At 41.3% G+C, this 26,081-nt stretch overlaps 1 protein-coding gene across 1 annotated transcript; it reads right to left on the reverse strand.

The window, feature by feature from the left end:
• Positions 1-527: 527 nt before the first annotated feature.
• On the reverse strand, positions 528-25,340 carry ube3c (ubiquitin protein ligase E3C). The gene is made up of 24 exons (XM_068304468.1): positions 25,204-25,340; positions 24,502-24,612; positions 23,917-23,970; positions 23,713-23,787; positions 22,870-23,016; positions 22,645-22,760; positions 22,403-22,560; positions 21,716-21,869; positions 19,983-20,203; positions 19,704-19,855; positions 18,913-19,100; positions 16,014-16,100; positions 15,730-15,887; positions 15,333-15,559; positions 12,780-12,884; positions 12,197-12,284; positions 10,438-10,535; positions 9,971-10,103; positions 8,643-8,890; positions 5,627-5,839; positions 3,855-4,043; positions 3,700-3,766; positions 3,480-3,610; positions 528-1,696 (listed from the first exon to the last, which is right to left on the reverse strand). Exons 2-24 carry the CDS (start codon positions 24,565-24,567, stop codon positions 1,526-1,528), a joined length of 3,246 nt encoding a protein of 1,081 aa, XP_068160569.1. The 5' UTR covers positions 24,568-24,612; positions 25,204-25,340; the 3' UTR covers positions 528-1,525.
• Between the last annotated feature and the right edge of the window lie 741 nt (positions 25,341-26,081).

A 26,081-nucleotide genomic window follows, 5' to 3' on the forward strand; every position in this document is an offset into this window, starting at 1 on the left:
TATATTACGCACTGAGGATGATTCATAACATTCTGCATTAACTTTGTCAGTTATAATCCATCATGAGGTAATAGTCTTAAATAAATCTCATAGTAATTGAGATGAATCCCTCATTTCAATGACAAGTCTGGTTTTTAAGACCCAATTATCACTTTGAGTTCCCTGGCCCAGCTGATGTGCAGGGTTTGGGCTCCGAGAGGAGAAGAGGGGGCAGCAAGTTGGCTGGTTCAGCAAGGGAGGAGTGGATGGAGAGATGGACTGGGTCCAAAGAGGGATGGATATCTTCTTGGGCTGTACTGCATTGGAGGGCAGGTAGATTTATGGCTTAGGCACACAATCTTAATTTGTGCTTAGCCCGATAATGCATCTCAAGGCCAGAATAGTTCTGCTCAGTGTTTCTTAACTGGATGTTTCTTTAATTATATGTCAGAGGCCATAAAACTAAGGAGATTTTCCCACAAAGCACTGTTTTATGTCTTGGTCATTACTGTAAATTACAAAGCAACAAGAAAAGACACTTGTAGAAGGAAAATGCAAAACAAAAAAGGTGGGTTTATTCATTTCAACAATGTCTTTTTTCACCCTGACGGTAATACAGATCATTTTGACCCTCATCCATGACGCTCGCTTGTCGCTCCTTGAGAGCAAACATCGGTCTAGCCAGCAAGGGGAGAGATTGTTCGCCGTAGCGAGCAACGTGTGAATGCATGAGGCCTCCAATCAACACTCAAAGAAAAACAAACCTGTACAAAAAACAATCAGTGATTAATACAAGAGTAGATGTAAACATGTACATATTCACACATCCATGGTATAGCACTCCACCCCACTAGATCAGCTCATCTATATGAGACATACACACTCTTCAGAGGGGTGTCCATACTGATAGCCTGATTACTGGATAGGTATTACTAGTTATAATAATCATTGGTGAAAACACAAAAAAGTTTTATTGACCTCGAAATGAAAATACTGGCTATACACAATAATAATAGCTATACAGAAGACCCCCGCCCCCCTTCCTGCAGACCTTGGCACACCACAAGGTGGCTTCGAAGTCCTAGTCTGCCCCTCTCTGTCTGTTATATTGCCTTTTTAACGTGATGCCACTTAATCTTTGGCAAAAAATAACTAAGCATTCATAATATATTACACAAGAGAGCAGGCGCTCCTCTTGCATTTTCACTCTTCTGTAAAACTTCCTGCAAAATTCTTGTATTTCTGTTCTCTGATGAAGTGTTTGGACGTAGAGTTCAAGATTTAAATTACTTAAAAAGCAACAAAGATGTATAAAATTAGAGGTTCCTTCTCCACATCATTCTTACGCCTCTGTCTTTTTCTCTCAGTATGTGAATGATATATCATAACTCACACCTTGGCACGCACTCATACACTCGTTAAAAACACAGTAAACCACACAGGCCAGTGCATCGTTTGCTTTCGCTCCCGTCTTTGTTCCTCTTGTTCAAGTTTTTCCCTCACGAACCATTTCCGCCACGTCGAGTCTCGTCCTCCTCTGTTCAGCTCAGCTCAGCTCAAACCCAGAGGAGGATTCAATGGCGTACAAAAGCTTGTTCCTCATCAGCTGCTGGTCGCAGAATTCCGGGAGCTTGAGCAGGTTCATGCAGGTGCTGGCTGTGGGTAGGCGCTCCAGGTCAGCTCCCCCGTTGTGGATGCAGAAGACCGGGTAAAGCTCCTGTGTGCACACACAAACCCGTAAATGAGTATCTGACGAATTGGTTACAGTCGCAGCGACGTTGAAGGCGTTTAAAGAACGCGAGGAAAGAAATGAGACTTAATTCAACTCTTGTTGATGATCGGAACGTCCGAGGTAATTCAGATTAAGCAATAAATGTCAGATTCCACGAGGGGATAAATGTTAAAAGAGAGACATTAAACGAATACAGTGGAAGTATAAATTTAGGGAATCAGGTTTGTGTTTGAAAGGTACTGAGTGGGAGGCTGACCCACACGACTGACCCTTCATTTCATGTTGTCTATCTGGCATTTTTTTAAATCAAGCCTCGGTGCGATGAGGCCACCTCATCTGCCGACGGTGACACCAACCGTTTCCATCACGAGGTGGGCCGTCGAATAAGCTCCTCCGCCCTGATTTCATCCCACTATTTAAAGTTAGCATATACGCTTCAGCGGCCATACTCGCCCGATTAAATGGCTCTTCGGGGGCTCAGCCGTAATGACCCCATTTTTCTGACAATTACCGTATTAAACTATCGTTGCTTATTGAGAAAGCGCCATTACCACGGCTATCATTTCAGAAAAAAAGAGAGTTTCCATCATCTTTTTTAAATGGCTTCTCCTGACAGAGCTATTTCTCCTCTAATGAATCCTGCGCCGTTTCACGACAGCTAATTAAGGCTTAGCTGGCTCAGGCTGAGGGCCGGGTCAAGGGGCCGCTCCCCCCGACGAATTACCGCCCTTTCCGGCCCGGAGAAGAGAAACGAGGAAGGATTGAGGTGGGGTTGGTGGGCTGGTGGAGGGGGGCACATCCACACGCGAGCCAAAGTCAAATTGATTAAATGAGGAGGGAGGGCAACTCTAAAACCCCGAGAGGAGGTGGTAGGAAGGATTTTTAAGGAGAGTTTGTTCCCCAACTCCACAGCAGAACCGCAATGAGGTTTGCGTAACTAACGGCAGTCATAAAGATGACTAAACTCAACCGTATTATGAATACAGCTTCAAGTCAAGACAGTAAGACACAAAAAAACCTCATTAATGGCTATGAGCAACACTTTCTGCTCTCAAATTACCGACATGTGCCACAAATCAAGTCAGTGAGAAAGTGAAACAGCTTCCAATTAGGAAATCATTTCAGAAATAGGTGTGAAATAATGATTCAGCACTGTTGAAATGACGGTTAGAAGTGAGAGAGGGTGGGATATAGTTTCCTTGTGTGTGTGTGTGTGTGTGTGTGTGTGTGTGTGTGTGTGTGTGTGTGTGTGTGTGTGTGTGTGTGTGTGTGTGTGTGTATGTGTGTGTGTGTGTGTGTGTGTGTGTGTGTGTGTGTGTGTGTGTGTGTGTGTGTGTGTGTGTGTGTGTGTGTGCGTGTGAGCCTTAAGATGGAAATGGATGCTTTCCGCCGTGTCACACAGAAGGCAAACGTTCAAAAGTTCAACCTGCTACCGAGTTCTGAAAGGTAATGTTTGTCCAGGAAGGATCCTCAACTGAGCCCCGTACGTACTGAGCTCCAGACGCAGTTCTTCAGCAGAGGAAGGTCACAGAAAAACAGCAGCAGACGTGGAGATAAGACCTCACCACACCGGCCCGGTCTTATCGCCGACTAATTTGAAAATGATCATTTTGCGGGCTGTTATCAGTCCAGGTATTTTCATTACTAGCCCATTAGAACGGAACGCTCCCTTTTCTTAATCTTGGGAAACCGGCCAATAATGAAGACTACATAGGGCAGGGGAGGAATCAAGACAAGAAAGGATGAGGCCAAAGAAGGAAATTTCAACCTTGAATCCCAGCAGAGGAGGTCTGGAGCAGCTGGTGACAAACTTGAGCAGCTTGCGCTTTTCCTCGTCTGTGAAGCCTTCGACCACCTCCCAAAAGATCTGGATGACCGGGTGAGTTTCAGAGTACCCACCTAAAGGAGCCAACAGAGGAGGTGACATTAAGTAACCCACACTAGCAAACGTCACTGGCAGTGTGACGACCAGGCGGTGAAGATCCTACCTGAGTATTTTGTGAACTTTTTCAGGTCATCAAGACAAATGGGCACATGAGCCCCAGATATCAGCACCTACCAGGAACAACATATATTCAAATTTCTGCAACTGAGAAATATTTTGCAGGTTGATAGAAGGTTTTGTTCGACGTGTGCCACGGACCTGGATCTCCTGCTGGTCAAACATGCGCAGCCACTCCAGGTTGACCACGTTTGCAAGGCCCTGTCTGAAGGCAAGGCAGTGAGGCCTGATCTGCTTGTTCAGTCTGTAGTCCGCCACTAGATGGATGTAAGCGATCCGGTTGGCTGTGGTAACAGGAATGTCTTTGCCTCCGGGCTTCAACTCCACCACCTAGAAGGAAAAGGTCATAACGTCTTAGTTCTGACAGCATCGTTGTGAGACAGCCATACTTTGCGATCTGTATCGCTTAGGCTGCAATGGGATTTTGGTAAGCATGATCCTGCAAAACAGTGCTTTATGTGACATAAAATACAAGAAAGACAGCCCAAATTCAAATAAATAAGTTCATTAAAAATATAACCATCAATCAGGCAAACATTTTACTCAATTCTTATTAAAGGTGAGGTTCAATGTCAACTTGTGTGTGTGTGTGACTGTGTGTTTTACTGCATTTCAGCGTTTCTAAATATAGCACCTCAAGAGAACATCTGGTCCAATACAATTTGGCCCCAAGTTCTCTTTTCATTAGCTATAGAGCAGTTAGCACTTGATAGGATGTGCTCATCTGTGTTCATAAAGCTGGGCATGTGACAGCATGACAGCAACCACAGGGCAAGCTTCATCTTTTTCAAATGCTTCTAGTCTTATTTGGTAACCTGCTGATGGAATTCACTTCAAATGCCCCATGTGTTATATTTAGTAGATGTGTATCACGTCCCAATAATGAGGGAAAACTGGCCTGTATTTAAGTCGACATTAAGGAGCCATTAGTGGTAAACAGATTGTTTAAATGTAATGAAAGACTGCAGTTGTTTTGTGACTTTACATTCAGGATAGGGATGCTAACTACCAAAATTTCTTTTAGGTACATTTCCTAAAGGTGCAGAGGCAAAATCCGGTCCAAAATGATAACAGACATGAATCAGCACCTCTCTGACGTCGTCTCAACAAAACTACTTGATAAGCTTCACAGAGTTATTCATCGTCGTGAAAGAGAATAACATTATGATGATGAAGCAAGGTGTGCCTCTTCTGAAGTCCATCCTCTGAGCGCTGCGTAAACGTGCTTCAATGACAGGTAATCATTTTGCCTTTTTTCTCCCCTCCACAGTGGATTCTGATTATGTGCTAATGTAAGAGAATTACTGTCCTTATCTTGCTTGCTTTGGCTATCTCACGAGGGCAAATGCAGGGCAGACTGCTCCCGGGTGTGTGCCTAATCTTTCACAAATTGTTTTCCCTATCGTGTTTGCGATGCCCTATTTGTGACCAGGAGGGCTACATTGTAACTCGACCGTTTCAGGTGTTGTTTGAGAAGAGCTAATAAGACGTGTTAAGGCCCTGAGCAAACAGGGGCTCCGGGTAGAGTGCAAGTCTGAGAGCGACGGCTGCTGCTCCTCTCCGCAGCCTCCAGCTTCGAAAGAGACGTGCTTAAGAGCAGTGAGGTGCTTCTGTCAGGCGTGTTCTGATATAATTTCTGAGGGAAAGCCAGGTGGAATGGTCAACAGAGCGGCTGTGTTCCCTGCGCTGCAGCAGAGCCTAAGGCGACAGTGGCGACGTGCTTTATCTCTCTCAGAGCTGAAAAGTGGTACATCACGAGGGAAATGAATTATTAACGCCACAAAGAGGAACCAAACAGGAGGAAGGAAAGACAGGTGAATGAGAAGTACTGCCCAGAATACAGAGAGATGGGATAAAAGAGCACGTTAATCATTTATTACACTCTATCCCACCCTGTCCACAACCACACTCACCTGAGCCTCTCCCAGGTCGTTGTTTACCACCGTGAAGTTGAGACCCAGCTCCTCCACGTCACCCTCATAGCTCTTGAGGAAGAGGAGGTTGCGGTACATCTCTGGGTCGAGTGAGGCCAGGTGGTGGATGTCCACGTCCGCACTGGTTCCCAGTAGCTTGGACAGGAAGAAGCTGGCAAAGGGCAGCTCCACTAGCATGTTCTCGTACAGCGCCTGGAGACAAACGTGCTTGTTACATGGAGGATGACCACAGGACAGCGATAAAAAGTTATTTCTTCCAAATTTCCCCCACAAATATCGGTGCAAATGAGAAATGCTTACAATATTAAAACCGCTGATTGTTTATTGCTTGGAAGTCACTGAATAAAACATGACGATTAGATAACCAAGATAACTAAATGGACTGCAGCCTGCATCAAGTAGCAAGCATTATAATGCTAAGTACATAACCTAACCTGATTAACACATACATTACACAACATTAAATTTGCCTTCTACTCCTATATCAAAGAATCAAGTGATAAGATCTGGTCACATCAGAGTGACAGAGCAGAACACAGAACACAATCTATCTAAAACACACAGCTTCTATGTCACCCGCCTCAAACTTTATAAATGCCAATCCTCACCTTGACCTTAAATGCCATTAAGAACCACAGCCGGGCAGGTGACTCATAAAACCCAAAGCTAATGTACTGGAATAGTCCAAAAAGGAGCCCGTTGGAGACATTAAAATATACAGGTCCTTATAAATGATAGCGTTAAAAACCCTGACCGCATCAGCTAAATGGATTATAAATCTAGAGGATTTCCATAATGCATGCATCTTAAACACACATGCCCACATAAATCACGGCTATTTTCTAAACACAGGTTAATTGCGCAACTTCAAACATTGTCTATTTTTTATGCAAAATAATCCACTTAGTATTTCTCCCGTGGCCGGTGCTCGTTTAAGACCATATGCGCCACATGGCCCCTTGAAACCTATCAATAACACTTATGCCGGGAAGAGGCAGCAATAAGGATATGAAAAAAAACCCGCGGCCTTATTTTTTCAATGCCACTTAGTTTATTTATGGGTGTTTATTGCTAGAAATTGTGCCAAAATTACTTGGGCTGGAAAGAATTAATTATTATGTCTCAGGCCTTTTAATATAAGTGAGTGCAGCAGCAACGCAATTAAAACAGATCGCCGCACCATCAGGTGGAATAAATGCCAGCGATATTACAGGTGCATTCTGTTAGCTGCCAAATACATTAATTAATTTACAGCATTAAGAATCAATAAAAATTATAATGCCTTTCAAACGCATCTCTATCAATCATCCTCACTCCCTTCTTAAGGCGGCCGGCGAGATCAGCGAGGGACGACTGTGCAGGAGTCTGGCCGGTGAGGCGGGAGGGAGGAGATTGGAACTGTCTACACCCTGTACAGAGTGGAGAAGCCATTGCTGATGAGGTTGGAGGTTTTCTGCTAATGAGAGACAAATGAGGCACAGAGAGAAAACTCCTGCAAGGCCGTGTTACATAATGAGGAATGTGATTTTAACAATACCATGTCAGCAGAAACACTCCCATCAAGATTAAATTAACTTTTTGGTCCAGTGTCTTGAAGAATGGAAGCATGGAAGCAAAAGTAACCCCCAGTTTTCACGTTTTACCATTTGTGGCTTAAATCTTTCAGCCTGTCAGTTGGGTGGACATGTGAGGAAGAGGGATGATGACCCGGCTCTATTCTGATGTTCAATCCCATTTCAGTGAGTACCCTAGACAAGCCACTCCTGTCTGTAATACATCACCTCCACAACAATGGCACGCCTCGGACATTAATTAACAATATTAATCTCCCGTGTCCTTTGAGCTGCAAGTTGCACATGGCAGCGGTGGTGATGCAATCCCAATCTATATATATGGTTGCCTTTTATCCAGGCAATAATGGCACTAAACAAATATCAATACGCCTCTCAAATGGCCACTCAAACAGCCATTTTTATGGAGAAAGAGGAACTTAAGGTAGGGTTAATTGAAAGTCAAATTCAAATTAATACTCCGCCCACCTAATTGCCTGAACCATTAGCTATTGAGAGTGCAATATCGAAGGAGTGTAGGGTGGGATGGGAGGGAATGCGGGGGTGGAGCGCTTGTGGTTGCTGATTGATCACTTGCAATGAATACGGAAGAAGAAGGAGAAGAACAAGAAGAGGAGAAAGAGGAGTTACGATGTTCCAATAAGTTGACCGGACCGTCGTGATCCGGGCTGGAGAGAAAAAAGCCTGGATGTTTCTGACTGTAAAACAGATCAAAATGCTATTACCACATGCTTTGAACGCTTATTTATGTCCTGTCTGTGTGGGCTAACTGATTTAGTGCCAGTCAAATGCAATCACTACACAAACAAGAGGTAGGAATCATCGGCTAATGGAAGCCCTAATTGAGAGGCGACCGCTTGTCATGAGGTAATTCTTCTCTCCAGGTTGAGATGATAGCCCCCCGCCGCGAGAGAGGCATCTTGATAAACAATCACTAGCACATGCATTAAGGATGATTTAGAAACATTAGGCTCTAATAAATAGTGCCACCAGAGGAAGGAAGGGACAGAAAAACAATGGCGTCAACAGATTATGCGCAGGGTTAATTAACAAAACTGGAGCTTGCACAACTGCCAGGTTCGAGTACCCTAAAATCTGTTTTGAAAACAAATGACAGCAATTTCTCTCAACGCTGTCAGCTTCTAGAACAAACACAACCTTTAAATTTACATAAACAGCGAGTGCAGCCTTGACCTTGACTGCGATTGATCTTAACTGAAATTAAAGCAGTCTGTGACTATATTTTAGAATTAGATAATTTTTTCTCTATATCCTAAACATCTTCAGGCCTTCCTCTTTGTTCAGTGAAGGTTTTTAAAAGGACACACGACACATCATTATAACCTACATGAAGAGATTTTGGACAAGGCTTGACTTAAATGTTGTAAACATACTTCTGGTTAAAGACTAATTTGTAGGCTCACCTTCCCAAGTATCCTGCCCAGAAAGTAGTAATGCCTGGTGAACGAGTCTCCGATCAGCATCTCCGCGGCGGGGCTGGAGTACAGCAGGCTGTCGTTGGTCGTCTTGAAGAAGCCCTGGTTGGGATTGAAGCCCGACTTGAGGAGTTCACTGAGGAACTCGCGAAAGATACCACCACCGTCGATGCCAGCCTCATCCAGGCCGTGGGCGTTCAGCAGGTGAACTCGAATACGCTTCTTCAGGTCCGGTTCTATCGTGAAGACAAGCAGCATGAGGAGGAATTTACAAAAAGTAAAGCTATAAAAGGAAACGGTCACCATTAATGTTAATTCACAACCTTTGAAGACATTTTGAACGCAAGCAGATGAAATATAAGCCCAGGGTTCAAAAGAGAGACTTTTGATCTGAACTGGAAAACTTTTCAGTTTGGAGTTTTAGCTTAGGTCCTTCGTAAGCAGCTGAAATGCTATTAAAGCTTATTTATCACTTAAATTCATAAAAACAAGACAAGTAAGTCTACGACAAAGGAAGTAATGACGAGCTGGAAAACGAAATGACTTTTCTTTCTTTCGAGTTTAGATCCATTTTGATAGAACTGGTGGAATGGAATGATCTTTACAAATTACAAGAGGTTAAGGTCAACATGTTATGAGCTATGTGTATGTATAAAACCTACATCTTCAAACATCATTGATTCATTCTTGTAGTTGCCAAGTCCCAACCTCTTCATCATACATATTATTTGGACTGGCTTAAAAAGTACATATAAATGGATTTTTAGTAATTTTTAATATTTTTAGTCATTTTTAGTTTATTACATGTATATTTAGTGACCTGATACTGTTATTACCAAAAATATTTTTGCAAGAAAACACTTTCCTGTTTAATTTGATTTGTCTATTCTGACCTGCAGAATATTCAAATCAAATTTTATAAATAGGTCATCTTTCAGAATAATTAATGTCCAGTGATAAATCAAGGTAGCTATAAGTTATAGACACATAAATGACATAGATCATGTCTTCAGCCCAGGTCGCCTACTACTCTTTTTAATCATATTGCCCCCATTGAAGTGGCCTTTCAAATTCAAACACAAAAGAGGTGACTTAAAATAATTGATTTGGTTTTATGAGATCCATTATAATAATCAGAATCACAATTATGCCTTACCGAACTTCAGTATTGTGTACAAGAGCAGAACTTCCTCTGTAATGCTAAGAGGAATTTTGATTTTATTTTATTTCTGGACCTCACGATGTAAAGCATGGTAACAATTAATGCCTGTGTAAAATCTCGCTCTTTATTTACACTGTAGTGATGCGAGCCGTACCGTTTTCTGGAGAGAGTTTATCATAGGCATCTTCATAGATGTAGTTGCGTCTGATGGTGACATTGATGCCATCGGGAAATGGCCCATCCCCTTGCACCTCGCGTTTGTCAGCATAGATTAACTTCTGGAAGATCTACAGGATAGGTGTGAGCCCAGTGTCAGTGTCAGTGACAAATCCCTTCAGTCATAAAATGTTTCATTCTGAGAATAGATTCTGCCGTATATTACTTGGCCTTTGTCTTTTATCGTCTTTCTCTTTAGCAGATTATGCCTTGCTTCAGAGCAAAAGACAGAAATAAGATGGTAAAGGGTTATAAAAATCTACAAAGGATAATTAAGTACACCCGAGGCCGGCGTCGGATAAATTCATACAGAAACACTAAATTACTTGGATATTGTCTGTAAACTTCAGCAGCTGGTATTAGAATACTAGCACTACTGCAGTGATATGACAGACGTAGCCATACCTTCACTCGCTCCTCAAAGGGGACCACAAAGGGTAGCTCCGTCAGGATGGCGAGATGTCTCTCCTCAGACACTGACAGCGGGGGAGGCACTGAGCCAACTGCAGAGAAACAAACAGTCATTCCCCTTCTTTTACTGCCTAAATATGATGCAGCCACAATAATAAATTTTTTAGCTAGATGGCTACAACTATAATATCACAATTATCTGAGAACTTAATGATCAAATTATGAAAAAAGATGCATTTACATCTAAAATATTTGGCCCCTCATGGAAGTCGAAAAGAGTTGCAGAATTAATAGCTTTCTTCACTTCACACAAATCCAATAAAACTTGAACAAAAATTACCAAATATGCGAACAGCATGTTTTTCTTGGCTGATTAAGTGACATTTTTAGCTCCCTAAGAAGATTTATTGGCCTTTTTAACAAGGATCGGGCACAGGTGGACAGGACTGACTGTGACAGGGATCTACAGCCCAGCTCAGGAGGCTGCAGCTTGAGGAATACCTCCTCAGACAGGGCGTAGCACTCATCGGTATCACTACACCGTTGCCGGTCTGTTAAGGAGACCGGCAACGGAGTCCACTGTTAAGGAGTCCACTGTTTGAAAGCCAGCCCTTTAACACATTTCCACACAATAACCCTTTAATCAGATCGACATAATTAACCCAACTCCAAGCCACGCAGCCACCTGCCGGGTTTGATCCATTAAGCTGATGTTTGTTTGTATTAAACTTGGGGTTCAGACTGTTTAGCCCACAAAAAAAGCCACAATGGCTAAACCACTCTTCACCCTCCATGCTTTGCGTTCACTGCAGCTCAATTATTCTGCTCAATTAGTCAATCTGATCTGCATTTTCCCATCAGGTTTCCATCTTTGAGGAGAAATATGGCCTCCGAGTGGTCAATATGTTGCTCATTCATCAGCAGTGGACCCGTCCATTTAAGGAAATGAGAAAAGGCCAGACAAACACATGGACCAGATGTGACTGGGTTCATCAGGTACTTTCACACTAATTGAATTTATCCCATGCAGCCTCTGAGTGGGATAAGGTAGATCATACACACATAGTTATCAGCTTGTTTTCACACCGTGCTTCAGAGAAAGCTGGGATGGCTCAGAGAGAGCCAGATGAAGCCCTTCCTGCATCTGCGTATTTTCCTATGAAGGTCTAATTTGGTCAACCTGAAGAAAACATGGTAATATATTTGGGAATTTTAATGACTTTTCTCAACTAATTTTTTTCTCATCCAGGTGTTGTCAAAAAATATTTAAATCGCAAAGGTGTTTTTCACAGCAACAAAAGAAAATAATCAGTTCTAACAGAGGAATCAATGTCTTGTACATTGAAGGACAGTCCACTTTACACCCTCACTTCTTCTCCCATCTACCAGAGACGCAAACTAGGAAGATGACTCCCCGGCTTGCCTTATGGGAAAAATATCAACGACACCTACAAAGAATATTAAAAGCAAACATAGAGAAGGTGACTTTGGGCAGCAATTAGGGTGATTTCCTGGGCTATGTATCAACCTGACACATGCATTACTGTCTACCAGTCTAAAATGTGCTTCTTTGCCAAGAGAACAGCTCTGCTGTTCGGAACAGTATGGTGTTCTGTGTGATAGACTGAGAGTCCAGCCGTTGGAGCTGACCACTAATATTTCTTATAAATAGGATGTTTTAAAGGTACGTCCATGGTATGTTTCTTTTCAACGAGCTTTCAGATGCAAAATAAACAAGGGCGGGTTATAATACCATCCAGCGTGGACTGAAGTGGTCCTATGTGTCCCATCCGTCGTGTCCGCCACACGTTCCTCGCAGATGGGACGTACAGTTGGGTGACCTGCAGAGAGAAGGGGCAGGCTAAGATGAGTGAATTTGGTCTACTCTGAACATGTGTATAATGTATAGTTCTTTCCTTAATGGACATTGTTAGTTTTTGTATAAAATTATCTGGATCGTTCCATTCTGCTCTTAAGATTTCTTTTCGACAAGTTAACAAAATTATCAGAGCAACAGGCATCAAAATAAATTATGATGAAACTCTGAGGACAATCCAAGTACAGGTGTGGATTCTGGGTCACCATTTTACTTCCTTCAAGATGCGAGAGAGTGCTTTTTAAAAAGTTTTTCCACATATAAATAAACAAGAAGCTAATCAAAACTTAAAAGAAAAAAAAATGGAAAGCTTGTGATGCGCCATCACTGCACCCAACCGAAACAATTAGGTTCACGTAGCAGGAGTGTTAGAGAATACAGCTCCAGATTATCAATAAATTAATTTCCCAATAATGCTAAAATCTTACAATATCACATCTAACAATCGATATATACAAACCTTATCTGCTCGGATGTTGACCTCGTCGGAGAGCCAATGGCCTGCGGGACAGAAGGGTCGTCTAATGTCACGAGCTTTAATCATCTTCACCAAGTTAGTGATGACCTGGGTAGTAGATCAAACACAGACAGGAGTACGGTGGCATTAGCATGTCTAATCTGATTTACTGTTAGATAAACAAATGACATCTCAAGTACATAGAGAACACTGGCAGCAAAAGAAGTTATATGTATGAATATATAGATACACACACACACACACACACACACACACACACACACACACACACACAGACACACACGCTGCTCAAAAGAATGAAGTGCCTTCTCTTAGAGGGAAAAAAAAGCAATTTGAGAATTCAGCCATTAGCGAAGCATTTATGGGGAGTATAAAAGAAAAACGACCTGTGCTGTCCCTCAAAGTCCAGCCTTGTTAATTACCAGCAAGGTCTGCTGACATCAGCCATCGGGCGGAGAGTGCAAAAGAAAGACACGGCAGCATCAGTTCACAGCCGTGCAGAAGCTTCACAGTTAGAGCTGCTTCACTTCAATGGGATTTTTAGACCAAGCTGAACATGCGACCATCCACACAGGGATCAGGGACAATCTGCTCTGTGAAGGGGTCAATCTGGTCATTTTTTTCTTTTAAAAGCTACCCCGGGAGGCTGATTGGTGCAGCTGGTAGATACACATGCGTGGAGGCCACTTCCTCCAATTTTGATTCTGTCCATCGCTCTCTACCACGTTTCCTACCACCTTCTTCGTTTATCCAATTGATGAAGGTCAAAGGGTTAGAAAATTGAGTAAAAACAAGGACCAAAATGTGTTATTTTGTGCTGATAATAAATATCTTCCTGCATAATTTAAGAGGAATCTCAGTTTTTCTAATAGGGATTTTGTACACAGGTCCAAAATTGAAACTGATGCAATTTACTGGAAGATGTTTCAGGTCCTAGATGCTACCACCACCAGACATGCACTTTATAACCTCATGGGTGTTACTGCTTAAAGGAGCTACTATGTCTGCCAATAGCAGTTACAGTCAGTCCATTTTCATATAATACTCAGGCTAGATTATTCCAATCGAACTGTTCTTTTCTAAAGCACGTCATTTTCATAGAGTGAGAATCAATCTCGACCGATCACTGCTAGGCAACCAGAGTCCGCAATAATGGCAAGTGCAAAACGCTGTAAAAGGCGCGTGGCGATGGGTTTGGAGCAGGCCTACCCCCTGACTCTGGGAATGAATAAGCATTCCTTAATTAGCCCATCGGGTTAAGTGCAAGCCTTAATGGGCCTTTCCCAAACTCCAGCGTGACATCGCTCTCCAAACATGGCCAAGAAGAAAGTTCCATTAGCAATATTAATACAAGCTTAGTTGATCATTTTCATTCAATTAACTTCTTTCAATTAAATAGATAGCTCGACAATGGAGGTGATAAAAAGATGGGGAGGGATGGCTGATGACACAAACCAAACATTAGCGTGTTAGGGGTCAGCAGCGTTAAACCGACTGTAAATCCCACCATTCAATTTGGAAAATGCATTTCCCCTGCTCCCCACTTCTTTAATGGGTCGTTCTAGCTGACAAGAAGCCTTTGAGCAGATCTTTTATGAAAATTCCTGATGTGCTCTTCGTGTATTCACCACCTTTCACAGAACTCTGGTGGTTCTTTAGTCAAAGACTAACAGCCAAGAGAAAGAGATGCTGAATTATCGTGTCGTTGATAGAGAACTCAGGCGAGTGAAGAGGCAAAATGGAAGTAATGTGGAGGAAAAAGAGCTACGGAGAATGCAATTTTCTGCCTCATTTCCTTTGGGTGTGTAACCAATGGATGACCTCCAGAAGAGTGTTGTCTGTTGATAGATACCTGTTTGATTTCTACCAATGCAGATAAGCATGAAAATGACGTATGCAGAGACAACAGAAGAATCATGAAAGAAATTCATGTTTTAAATACTTAAATAATGTTTTAATGTGCTTAGATAGAAAACATTTGAACGTGAAACACAGTGTTAAAAGCTCAAGGACCCAGTATGGCCTGTACAACAGGTGTTGCACTCGCATACAACTTACAGCCTGCAACAAGAATGTGCTTAATGTACTGGAATGACTTGTGTATGACTCTGTGTTTTTCTGCTGTCATTTAACTACACAAACTTCCAGCCTTAGTTCTGCATCATCTATAACTGATTCAGAGAAAGTTTGGACTAATGTTCTGATTTGCTTTGAACTTATGCTCTACTGACAACTGATAAGTCAAATGCAACTTTAATTTGATTTTTTGGTTTCATTTGTTCTGAATTTAATATGAAAAAACATGTTTTAGCTAAGTTGAGATGGGTACCGTGACAAGGATAGCAAAAACAAAAAAAATTGTCTGGAACTTTTCAGGTAAACTTGGTAAAAGGTGATCGCATGACTGGATATGAGAGGGGCATTCTGAAAAGGCAGAACTTCCCATGCCACGTTTTAAGCAGTGACTCCTCTTCCCCAAACAGACATCAGGTAATTTGAATTCAAAATTTCCCTTTTCTGACTTTTTTTTTTTACCTTAAAGAGCTGCACCCAGCGTTTTTGTTCAGTCTGGATGCGCTGCTGGACCTCGATGTTGGTCTTCACGCCGACGCTACGGAAAGCAGCCATGTACTGCTCACGGTGCTCCGTTTTGGTTTCGGGGTATGCCAGCTTGATGATTCCCAGGCAAGCGTCCCTCAGACAGCGAGACAGAGTCACCAGCTCTGACAGCGTGAAGGGCATCATGGACGACTGCAATTGACCTTTGGACAGACAGAAGGGATTCACTTTCTTTAACAGATATTGATTTTTGGATTTATACGGAAACAGGACAGTGTGACTGTTGAAAACAGAAAAGGATGTGTTTTGCTAAGACCACCAAAAATGTATGTTTTAAACCTCTTATTAACCAAATTGCAAAGAAATCTAGTACCTTCCATTTCATGACCGAAAAACTCGCTATCATGGACCGAGATAAGGGAATGGCTGAAAAGAGAGCTGAAGAGGTAAAAGAGGGGAATGATGCGGTTGGAGTCCTCAAAAGACATGGGAGACCCTCGTGAGATCAGATGTAGCAGCGGCACCATGGAGCTGAGGGAGCATACAGACGAACAGAGAATAAGCAAGCAGAGATAAACCCAAAGATTTACATGTACATGATTGTGTCCACAAAAAAAAAGTAGATACGACAACATAATCATGTTTGAATTAGCTCACCCGGTGATCATTTTCGTTTTCATGGAAGTAATCAGGTACCAGAGATGCCTCAGGAAACGTGCATTGAAAGCTAAACTATACAGAAGTCTGCAGAGAGCAAAGAAGGAGAGACACACAAGAATGAAACACTTATTTTGACAGATAAATATGGCTCTCGCTCACAAGGCGACATGAGTTACAGCTATTCCAATGAGACGACACAATCAGTGTCAGGATCAGTAAAATCACTTTTTGGCAATCTGTCTGTGGCGCTGCGATTGTTAGCTCTGCCCTGTTAAGATGGCGACACAAGTAAAAACAATAAAATAAATGACAACAGTTAACCAACATTTCCCTCAGAGAATTTTCTTGCCCTTTCTCTCCCCTTTTATACCCCACGAGGGCTGAAAAGAGATTAAATGAGCCATTAAGCTTTATTTAGGCGAGGCACCTTCCATTAGTAAACTAGTTGCTGGCGAGGGTACCGAGCTTGGGTCATAAACAGCCCTCTGGCTTCCTGCTGGAGCCCCATTTAACTTAATGGCCAGGGTTGCAAGACAATGGAGGATGAAGGAGGAGGGGAGACCTGATCCTTGCAGTGACCCCACTGCACCAGCATGCTTCCACACTCAGGGAGAATTACATGATAACGCCGTGTGGTCCCCACACACCTCCATGCAGACACCCTGCATTCAATGGGCCGTGGCACCAAAGTGTGAAACTGCTCTTTGTTCGAGTCTGCGTGTGTTTGTGTATGGCTCCTAAACTGCCAGGCTTTTCACAAGGAGGGTAACTACAGGTGACAAAAATGTGTTCAGTGAGCTAAAAGGTGAAATAAAAGTGACACTGCATATAATAGGCCCTTGTTTAAGAGTGACAGTGCTGACATCCATAAGGAGGCTTGCTTTAATAGGGCAGAATCATATATTCCTAGTAGAGAGGAGTAAAGGACAGCGGAGAAAAAAAAATCCAAGAGGCGAAAAGAAAGAAGAAGTAGAATTCTCTCATCTCAGTGTTAGTGCTCAAATTCCAACATTCAATCTTATGAAACCCGTCCAAAACTCCCAAGATGGAAATGAGGATCAGGAGCAGGGTGTCATGCGACCTGGTTTACGCTGAGCACATGCCATCTGTCAGCGGTACATGGCTCAGGAGAGAAGCAAGGGGGAGTGCTCACAACAAGTGATGCAAGTGTTTGATTGAAATGGGAAACAAAGCACTAAAATGCCAGATGACATGCTGATTTACGGCCTCAGAGAACCCAAAACCCCATTTCAATCATGGAATGAACCGCTAATAAAGAAAGTCAAAGAACCACGAGGGCTGGTGTGTGTGTATGTGTGTGTGTGTGTGTGTGTGTGTGCGTGCGCGCGCGTGCGTGCGTGTGTATGTGTGTACATAAAGCAGCTTGATGCATAAGGCCCAGATCATTTCATTTTGCAGTGATGAAAGAATCTCTGTTCAGCAGAAAAAAATAGCAGGTCAGATGAAGTGATTTCACACCATCATATAAATTTGTTTTGCAGACTTCGGCGTGAACGCAATTAAGGTCGTTACGTCACGACAACACAAAAATCACAGCAACCATTCAAAAACAAATGAAGCAACCGAAGCTCATCTGTGCTCACTTTAATCAGAGCGAGCCCTGTTAGCAGCAGAGTGCTACATCGGGCGAAACCAAGCAACCCGAGTGAAATTACACCAAATATCCAACAGTAAACCATTAAAGTGAAATTACACCATACCCACTAGAACAAACCTTAAGTTTAAAACAATCAGAAAAACAATCAAAAATCAACATTGGTGCAAAATCTTTGTACTGCTTTAAAATTATGGAATGAAAAAAAAAATCATCTCAACTTACGTATTTATGAAAAAAGCAGTGTGCCTGGCCGGCTGTGCTGGTGGTTTTTCTTTCTTTCTTTCTTTTTTTTTCTGTAAGAGCTGTAAATCAAGAGCGGGATGCAATTTGCTCCCCTTAGCCTCTTGTAAAGCTATCCCGTCCACTCCTGCAGTGATTAATCTTTCTCAGTGAGCTAATTATTTTGTACAGATATCCAATAATGATGGAAGACGAAAGGCACGATTTATGATAAAAGCGATGAGAAGGAGGCCGTCGTAAAAAAAATTAAGGGGAATGGAGGATATACACAGAATGTCTTGGAAATTTTGGCCAATCACACGCTGCAAAATTACTAATTGGCCTTCAGACTTTTTTTTTGTTTTTTAAACCCCTGAAGATGTGATGTGTGGCTAATAACTTAGCAGGGTAAGATACAGTTACACATGTGATGTGAATCTTCAAACAGCCAACATCCCCTCCCACTCTTTTAAATCAACTGGCACCAAGTGACTCTACTAATAATTAACTAGAGCAGGTTTACCATCCACAAAGCTCAGTCTGGATCATCTCGTGTCAGTCAATGCACAAGCCAACCCCCCCCTCCAAGTCACTTTTGACATCCTGGCCCTAATGTAATCAAACTGAGAATAGGTAATTGCCCTCATCTAGAACTGACAGCTTCCCTGACATCTCTGCTTCCTTTGCTGGTTGTAAATGCCAGTGAGTGCCGACCACAGATAACTGTCTGCCTCGCTTCTCCGTTATTTACATTACTGCTTACAGCGCGGAAACACATAAAGACACAGTTTTCCTCTCCATCAGGTTGGTGAGCAAACGGCCTCTCTGACTGTAGAGCTGATCTCGGAAAGACATCTAAAATATTAAAGTATCAGATACAAATGAAAGGTTTGCTTCTGTGTTGTTTTGATTCAAAAACGCCACCTTTTTTGCAAAATTTACATTTTCAAAGCAACACTTTTCATGACATTGAGCCACAGTTTCTTATCCTTGATCAACGTGCCTTTGAATGTTTTAATTGATAAAATCTGAAGTCATATCAGGTTCCTGTCACTGTACCTGACTTTTGGCACCATGAGGCGAAACTGAACCATCAGAGTGTGACAGATGGATGCCATCATGGTGAAAACTTCCTCACTGGCCGAATCCCTCCAAACCAGGTTCAACAGGGTGTTTGTCTGATGCTTGGTGTCCAGCTTATGGATACACTCGTCTGTGATCAGCTGGACAGAGATTCTGCTGTCATCCTGGTAGTGAGAAAAAAAAGGGTGGAAGACACGAAATACAGTTGAATTTGCCAGGCTAAGCCAACAGATTTAGTATTTGTAAGATTAAAGACATTTAGAAAACTAACACTTTAGATTATGATGTAGTTAGTTAACTTTTGTTTTACCATTACTAGAACTTGAAAAACCAAAACTACTGGTCTAGATTTGGGTCTGTCAACCTTTTGTTTTTACGAAAAATAAAACAAAATTGTCGTGGCAAAATTCATATATTTATTTTGTATTACATTTATTTTCATAAATACTTTTAGAGAGCCTCTTTTTTTACAGGCGAAGAGGGAGCAGGGAGAAATCGCAGTTTAAATTTAGGCAACTGTAGTTACATCTGCAACATAAATAAGGTTACATATTTTAAAACATTTAAATTACATTAGTTGAATTAGCTTAGAAGGTCAATCCTGATGCAGCTGTGATGGAGGAGGTAACTCATCAGCAGTACTATGACATGTCAGAAAGGGATGAACCAATCTGACTTCTGATGAGAAGCTCTGATATGGATTGCCGCATCCCTTATGTCAAATATTTAGTATACTATTTGTGTATGTGTGTTTGCATGTAACTTACTTGCATATGAGGCGGGTGAATGTCAGCATCATCGTCGTCCTCAGAGTCGCTGTTAACTTCTGGTCTGCTGCTGCTCTCAGACACTGGCAGCAAAGGCAGCAACGTCTGCAGAGCCCGAAGGTACAACAGTAGACCCTCCTCTGATAGTGAGCCTGCCAAGACCCATTGCCATTACTGTACACATCATCATATCTTCATCTCTATAAATCATATATCATACTGTATGTAAAGTATGGAGAGTGATCAGCACACTTGTATGCACACCCCTAAATCACCCACCTAAGCTGTTTTCTCCTGCAGAGAGGACAAAGTAAAACACCCACGGTGCCTGGGTCTGTGGTGCCGAAGAGGAGTCGATGGTGCCCTGCAGGGAGCTCAGGAAGGCCTCGAATGGGAATGAGAAACGCACATCCGACAGTGCCGGGATAAAGAAGTGAAAGATCTGCTCAGTGAACGGTGCAGAGATAAACTCCTTAGTAAAGGCTGCAAATACAAACTGCCTGCAAGAAGACATAAAAACAGATGCAAGAAAAGTTTACACACTGCACAAAAAGGACATGTTGTACATTCGTTAATGCAGGAGCAATATAAGAGGGTGGGTTCTGTCTGGTGGTAGAATTTCAGGAGACACGGACACATTGCCCATCTTTATCATGATCATCTTCGATCTGTGCATACTGTGTTTTGTCTAATGTTATTTCAACTGGTTATGTTTGAAGCATAGGATATAAATTGGGTCTTATCAAAAGGATCACAGACATTTCTTTTTTAACATGCAAGGTAGAAAAAAAAAATACCCACAAGAACATGTATAACATGTTATGTTTGTTACACAGTTAAACTCTGTTTCACTGTTGGAGGACTGCAAAGGTATTAATAGAAAAAGAAAATGGGCCGACGACGTATAAATAGAAAAGAGCAGTGTGATGTCTGTGAATATACAAGCAACTCTGCTGGTCAGTGCAGTAGCTTTAGCAGATAATAACAGACAAGCTCATCTGTAATGGACATGTCACTGCGGCTGTAACCAATGTGTTTCCACCGTGACACAACCAGATTCTTTCTGCTGCAGGAGTGCTCCAATATTGTGTCTCTAAACAGAGCTGCTTTGTGTGGTCCAGTCTCACACATCTGGTGAGACAAGTCAGATAATTAGCTGTAAGAGTCTGTGTGTACACAAGTTTCTCACACTCCCGCCTTGCTTTTCTTCAAAGAAGAAAAGAAGTGTCCTGTCGTTTGTTATTAAGAATCTCTGAAATTGAGGGCAAACAGCCTGATATTCTGCACTTTGGCAAGCGAGCAAGTCTGGGGGCCTTTTATGGCTTGTTGTAAATTGGTCCCTGAAGCAATTACTGCTTCAACACTGACTAGAGGGGACAAAAACTAACTGATCAATTTAATGGCCGATTTAAAAAAAAAAACCCACTAAGGACAAAGGCTTTCCTTTCGTGCCATCATGCAGTCATCTTCTGTCTGTACTGAAAAAGAAGCAATTTGGACACGACTAACTTTAGGTTTATAATTCTACCATGAGATCACCACCACTGGAAAATACTAGTTTGTAGTCTATGTAAAAAAATTGTCTTCAGTTTTTTGTTTGGTTGCCAGTTATTCTGAGACGCTACTCCATAAAACAATAAAATAGCTAATTAATATTGTCCTTATTCAAAAGGTGTTTTCTGGCCATATTCTAAAAGTCTTTTGTTCTGGGACAACAGGCCTCCACGTTTTTTTTCATGGTACTGTTACATCTTCTGTAATGATTTATTTTTTAATGCCAAACAGCGACAAAGTTTGTGTATACTTTGACACAATCAGAGTCTACAAAACTGAAAGAATAAATAATCAAACATTATCATTATTTATTCAAATATCTAACATTATTTTTAGTTAATTTAGTACATTTAAAATGGGTGTGTGAACTTCGGAGTAGAAACTTGCACAATCTGAAGCAACAAGCTCCTGCCACTATTCAGATCGGATCTCATAATCATTTCTCTCTCATGCTGTACCTTGCGCCTGTTGTGCAGGAGGAGTAGGTAAAGTGCAGAGGTTTGAGGATGTGCTCCAACAATGTGCTTGCTAGAGGGACAGAGGGAGCGTCGCTGTACTCCAGACTGGACGGGAGCCTGTGATTCACAAGAATATACAGCGACTTGTAATATCCTAAAAAGGAGATAAAGAGTGAAATTTTAATTCAAGAGGAATGTTAAACACACCTGTCCTTAACAACAGCATCAGCTTCAGTTTGATTTATGCTGACGATTTCAAAAGAAGTAAGAATAGCCTGTGATATTAACCTAAGAAAAGTACTCTTATTAATATCCACAGCTCCTAAAGTCGCCATTGTCAAATTACTTGGATCACAAGATCTGATGCACTTCACACAGCTTCAAAAATTCAACAAAATACTTTGTGTTAACGTGTAAAAATTGTACTGTTGTTCAAATGAGTCATGACTCTTGAACAGTGTAAACACCACGAGATGTACTTGAACTGTGTTCAGCACTGTATATACTCAGGTGCCAGTCATAGCAGGAACTGCCCGTGTACAGTTAAAAGTAGTCAAACAGACTTCAGACTAATTGATATTGACACACATTCATCTTTATACAGCCATTAACTTTAGATAAGGGGTTTAAAGGTTTGTTTGTGTCTGTATTGTAATAAATATTTGGATAAGATCAGTTTGAACTTACCTTTCTGTACCATATAGTGCAAAATCTGCTCGAGTAATGAAGCTACATAGTTAGCATCTGGAATAACGGAAAGAAAGGTTTTCTCTGAGGAAAAGATTTCTAGCATCCGCATTGGAACTGCCACATTTAAATTGTCATCCCCGCAGTTTTGTAGGAGTCTGAGGAGACAAAAAGGGGGCAGGTCAGATGGTTACAACAGTAACTTTCTACTGTTTAAAAATATGAATCAAATGCCCATTTACCTGCAGCAGAAGCCCAAGATTCTCTTAATCTGAAACATACATGTTTGTCTCTGTGGGCCCACTAATAGCTTCACAAACTGACTGTTAGTTTTCACCAGGTTCTGGCACAACCAAATCTTTTGGGAAAAAAAACAAACAGATACAATTTGTAACATGTACATGAAGACTATACAATCAGAACACTGCAGTTGTAACTGATGTTTATCGGACATGTTAAAATCTCACCAATCTCTGTGCATCCACACTTTGTCTGTAGAAAAATATCAGCTGTCTTGATAAAAGACAGAGACCTGGACCGTCCAAGAGATGCTGAGATCCTCCTGCCATTGTCAGGCTGACACACTCATCAAAACTGGCCCTCTGAGTTGCATACTAGGGAAAAGATTCAACGGTCACAAATTGCACCAACAGATTTATTCGAAATGAAATTGTTTACAGGCTACTTCCGATTTTTGCTCACCCACCCATCGTTCGGCACCCAGGTGAACCACTAAATTAATTGCAGAGCTGTCGTGGTGTGATTTCAGCTTTAAAGCTGCTGTCAGGTTGTGAGGGATTAATTACTGAATGCTGATTATCAGTGAAAAAATTGAGACAGAAACATATTTTCTTTTATGTCAAAGTGCGATGAGCCACTTGGCCGTGACTTGGAAGATTTTCAGTGGTGGAAGTACAAATCTGGGTTTACTGTCAGCACAAAACTTTTGTGATGCATCTTATAGGGCTGTGGGTGGGACATTAGGAGAGACTACAGTGGTGATATTTGGATATATTAAATATGTTATAATAAGGCTTTGTAATTTAAAAAAATAATAGTTAAACTACAATACTTAAAACTAGAATAGCACTAAGTAGAACACATATCCCCACTATAACCCAAAAGTTCCACTTAAGTAATCCAGCACTTAACAAAAAGAAACCAAATCTGCAATGACAAATTATAGCACAGACTATTTGATCAAAAAGTTGATGATGGAGCTGATATTTTTGAAACACATCTGAAACCTTTACTCTGAAGCCAAGACATGAACTCCTAAATGTTCTGTTGTTGGGTGTCTCTATGCTCACCTGTCGTTTCATATCCTGGTAACCACGTATGTATGACTGAATGATAATGGCATTTTTCAGTCGTTTTCTTTCATCCTTCATAAAAAAGGAACACAGCATAAAAGTGATGAAACAATAACATCAATGGCTAGTGACAAAACAATCCAATTTGTTTCTACATTGAAAAACACATAACACCATAATAACACAGACTGAGCCAGTTACCTCTCTTTTTCTCCTTTCTTCTTGAGTGCGGTGAAGCAGCGATGCTTTCTCCTCCTGAAAGTACGTATAATAAATAAATACTTGAATAATCCCCAGAAAATTACTTTTTTCCACCCTAAATATTTGCACGCCCATATATATATATATATATATATATATATATATATATATATATATATATATATATATAGTACAGGCCCGTACACACACACACACAGGACCTGGAGGAATGCAGATACTGGGAGATAGAGAAGTGGACAGCTCTCAGGGTCGAATCATGACCAACTTGTAAGGGGACAGTGCCTTGCTCAAGCACACCTCGGCAGTGCCCAGGGAGTGAACTGGCACCTCCCACTGGAAGTCTACTCCCCAAATGTGTTTGGCCCACATAGGTCTTGAACCGGCGACCCTCTGGTCCCCAGTCCAAAAATTAGAGGACTGAGCTACTGCCGTCCCAAAAAAGGCACCTTACATAACTTAAAACTTACATCTACATATCTGATAATTTTGACACTTTATAGAGAAAGTCGTATCACACTACTTCTTTTCCTGCTTCATTTCATCCCAGAGTCAGGAGACACTAACCTTTTTACTTGCTCCACCAAGTGATACCCTGGGTCTTGTTTTGAAATCTCCCTCAAAGCTGAACATTGTTAGATCCTTCCCATTGACTGGTTCCGACGTTGTCAGTGACTTCTGAAAATGGAAAGTGAAAGAACAACGAGACTCAAGGGCAGACAAAATACACAAAAGACCGAAAGAACGAAAACCTCGGCTTGGAATTCCAATTGTTTAACTTTTCTTATTGATAATTGGTTGATTAAATAGGAAAGCAACTTCATCTGGTTCTTATTCGTGATTTGCAGATCAGTACAATTCACGAAAATAAATGTGGCTTAAGTTTCGACTGTAACACCCAGGTTAACTGTAGTTTGTTATCAAGCTGACTAATTCAATTTAGTCACATTTACTTAGCTAGCCGGTCTTAGCTAACCTCAAAGCTAATGACTCAGCAACTGTCGGTGCCACCCAATGCTGTTGACGTTGCATAAAACCAAAGAGTAACGAAGACACCAACTCACAAAGCATTTATTGATGAAATGTCACTGTAGCAATTGTTAAATTTTTGAGTATCATGATTTTGTTGACGTTAGCACTGCAGCTAGCTAGCAGGCAGCTAAGTATTCAGACTGACTTTACGAGGGGGTTCGTTCCATCTGTGTGTCCTTTTTGACATTGCACATTTTACAAGACACTCGTCGGAGGATTAGGATCGGATAACGTTACCTTTGGCTTTTGAAATAAGTGGTAAAACTGACACAATATGTCTGGGAAGCAGATAGGTTTATCCAAACGTAGAGTCTTCTTTCTCGTCTCTCTCTAGAAATCAACACAAGACAGAGAACAACCGATGTACTGCTTCCGGTTCCTGCGATAGCTGGGAAATGATTGGACAGAAATTGCATCAATGACGTTTACGCGATTAAACCCGCCTCTCACAGGAAAGGTTCTGTGACGTGTAATATTTATGTACCTTTTGCATTTACTCAAAACTTGTTCCAAATGTATTCAAGGAAAGATCATGTTCACTCTTTGTTATTATTATTATATTCAGTTTTCACTATTCACAAAATCATGTAGATTGTTGCTGATTTATTTTGTAAATACAGGTGGTCTTGCTCCAACAAATACATAATACGGTAGTACCTAATCATCTTTCAAAAATTTGCCTCATATGACCCTCATTACACATCTGGATCATGAGCGAAAAAGTGGCTACACATACATACATACATACATACATACATTCATACATACATACATACATACATACATACATACATACATACATACATACATACATACATACATACATACATACATACATACATACATACATACATACATACATACATACATACATACATACATACATACATACATACATACATACATACAGTACATGCATACATAAATAAACATCAAAACATGTTCAAAAACCTTCTAATATGAAATTATTAATGTTCAAATTTCTATTTCACTGCTTACCCAAAATAACTTTAAAGTTTAGAACATTAGTTCGTGACACTAAAAGATGCAATGGTGCTGTAAAACATGGCCAATTACAGAAAAATTACAACATGCCTAACATGCAGTCATTCTTT

This window comes from Antennarius striatus, chromosome 20 (genome assembly GCF_040054535.1).
Source record: "Antennarius striatus isolate MH-2024 chromosome 20, ASM4005453v1, whole genome shotgun sequence".
In the NCBI taxonomy this organism is placed as follows: Eukaryota; Metazoa; Chordata; class Actinopteri; order Lophiiformes; family Antennariidae; genus Antennarius; species Antennarius striatus.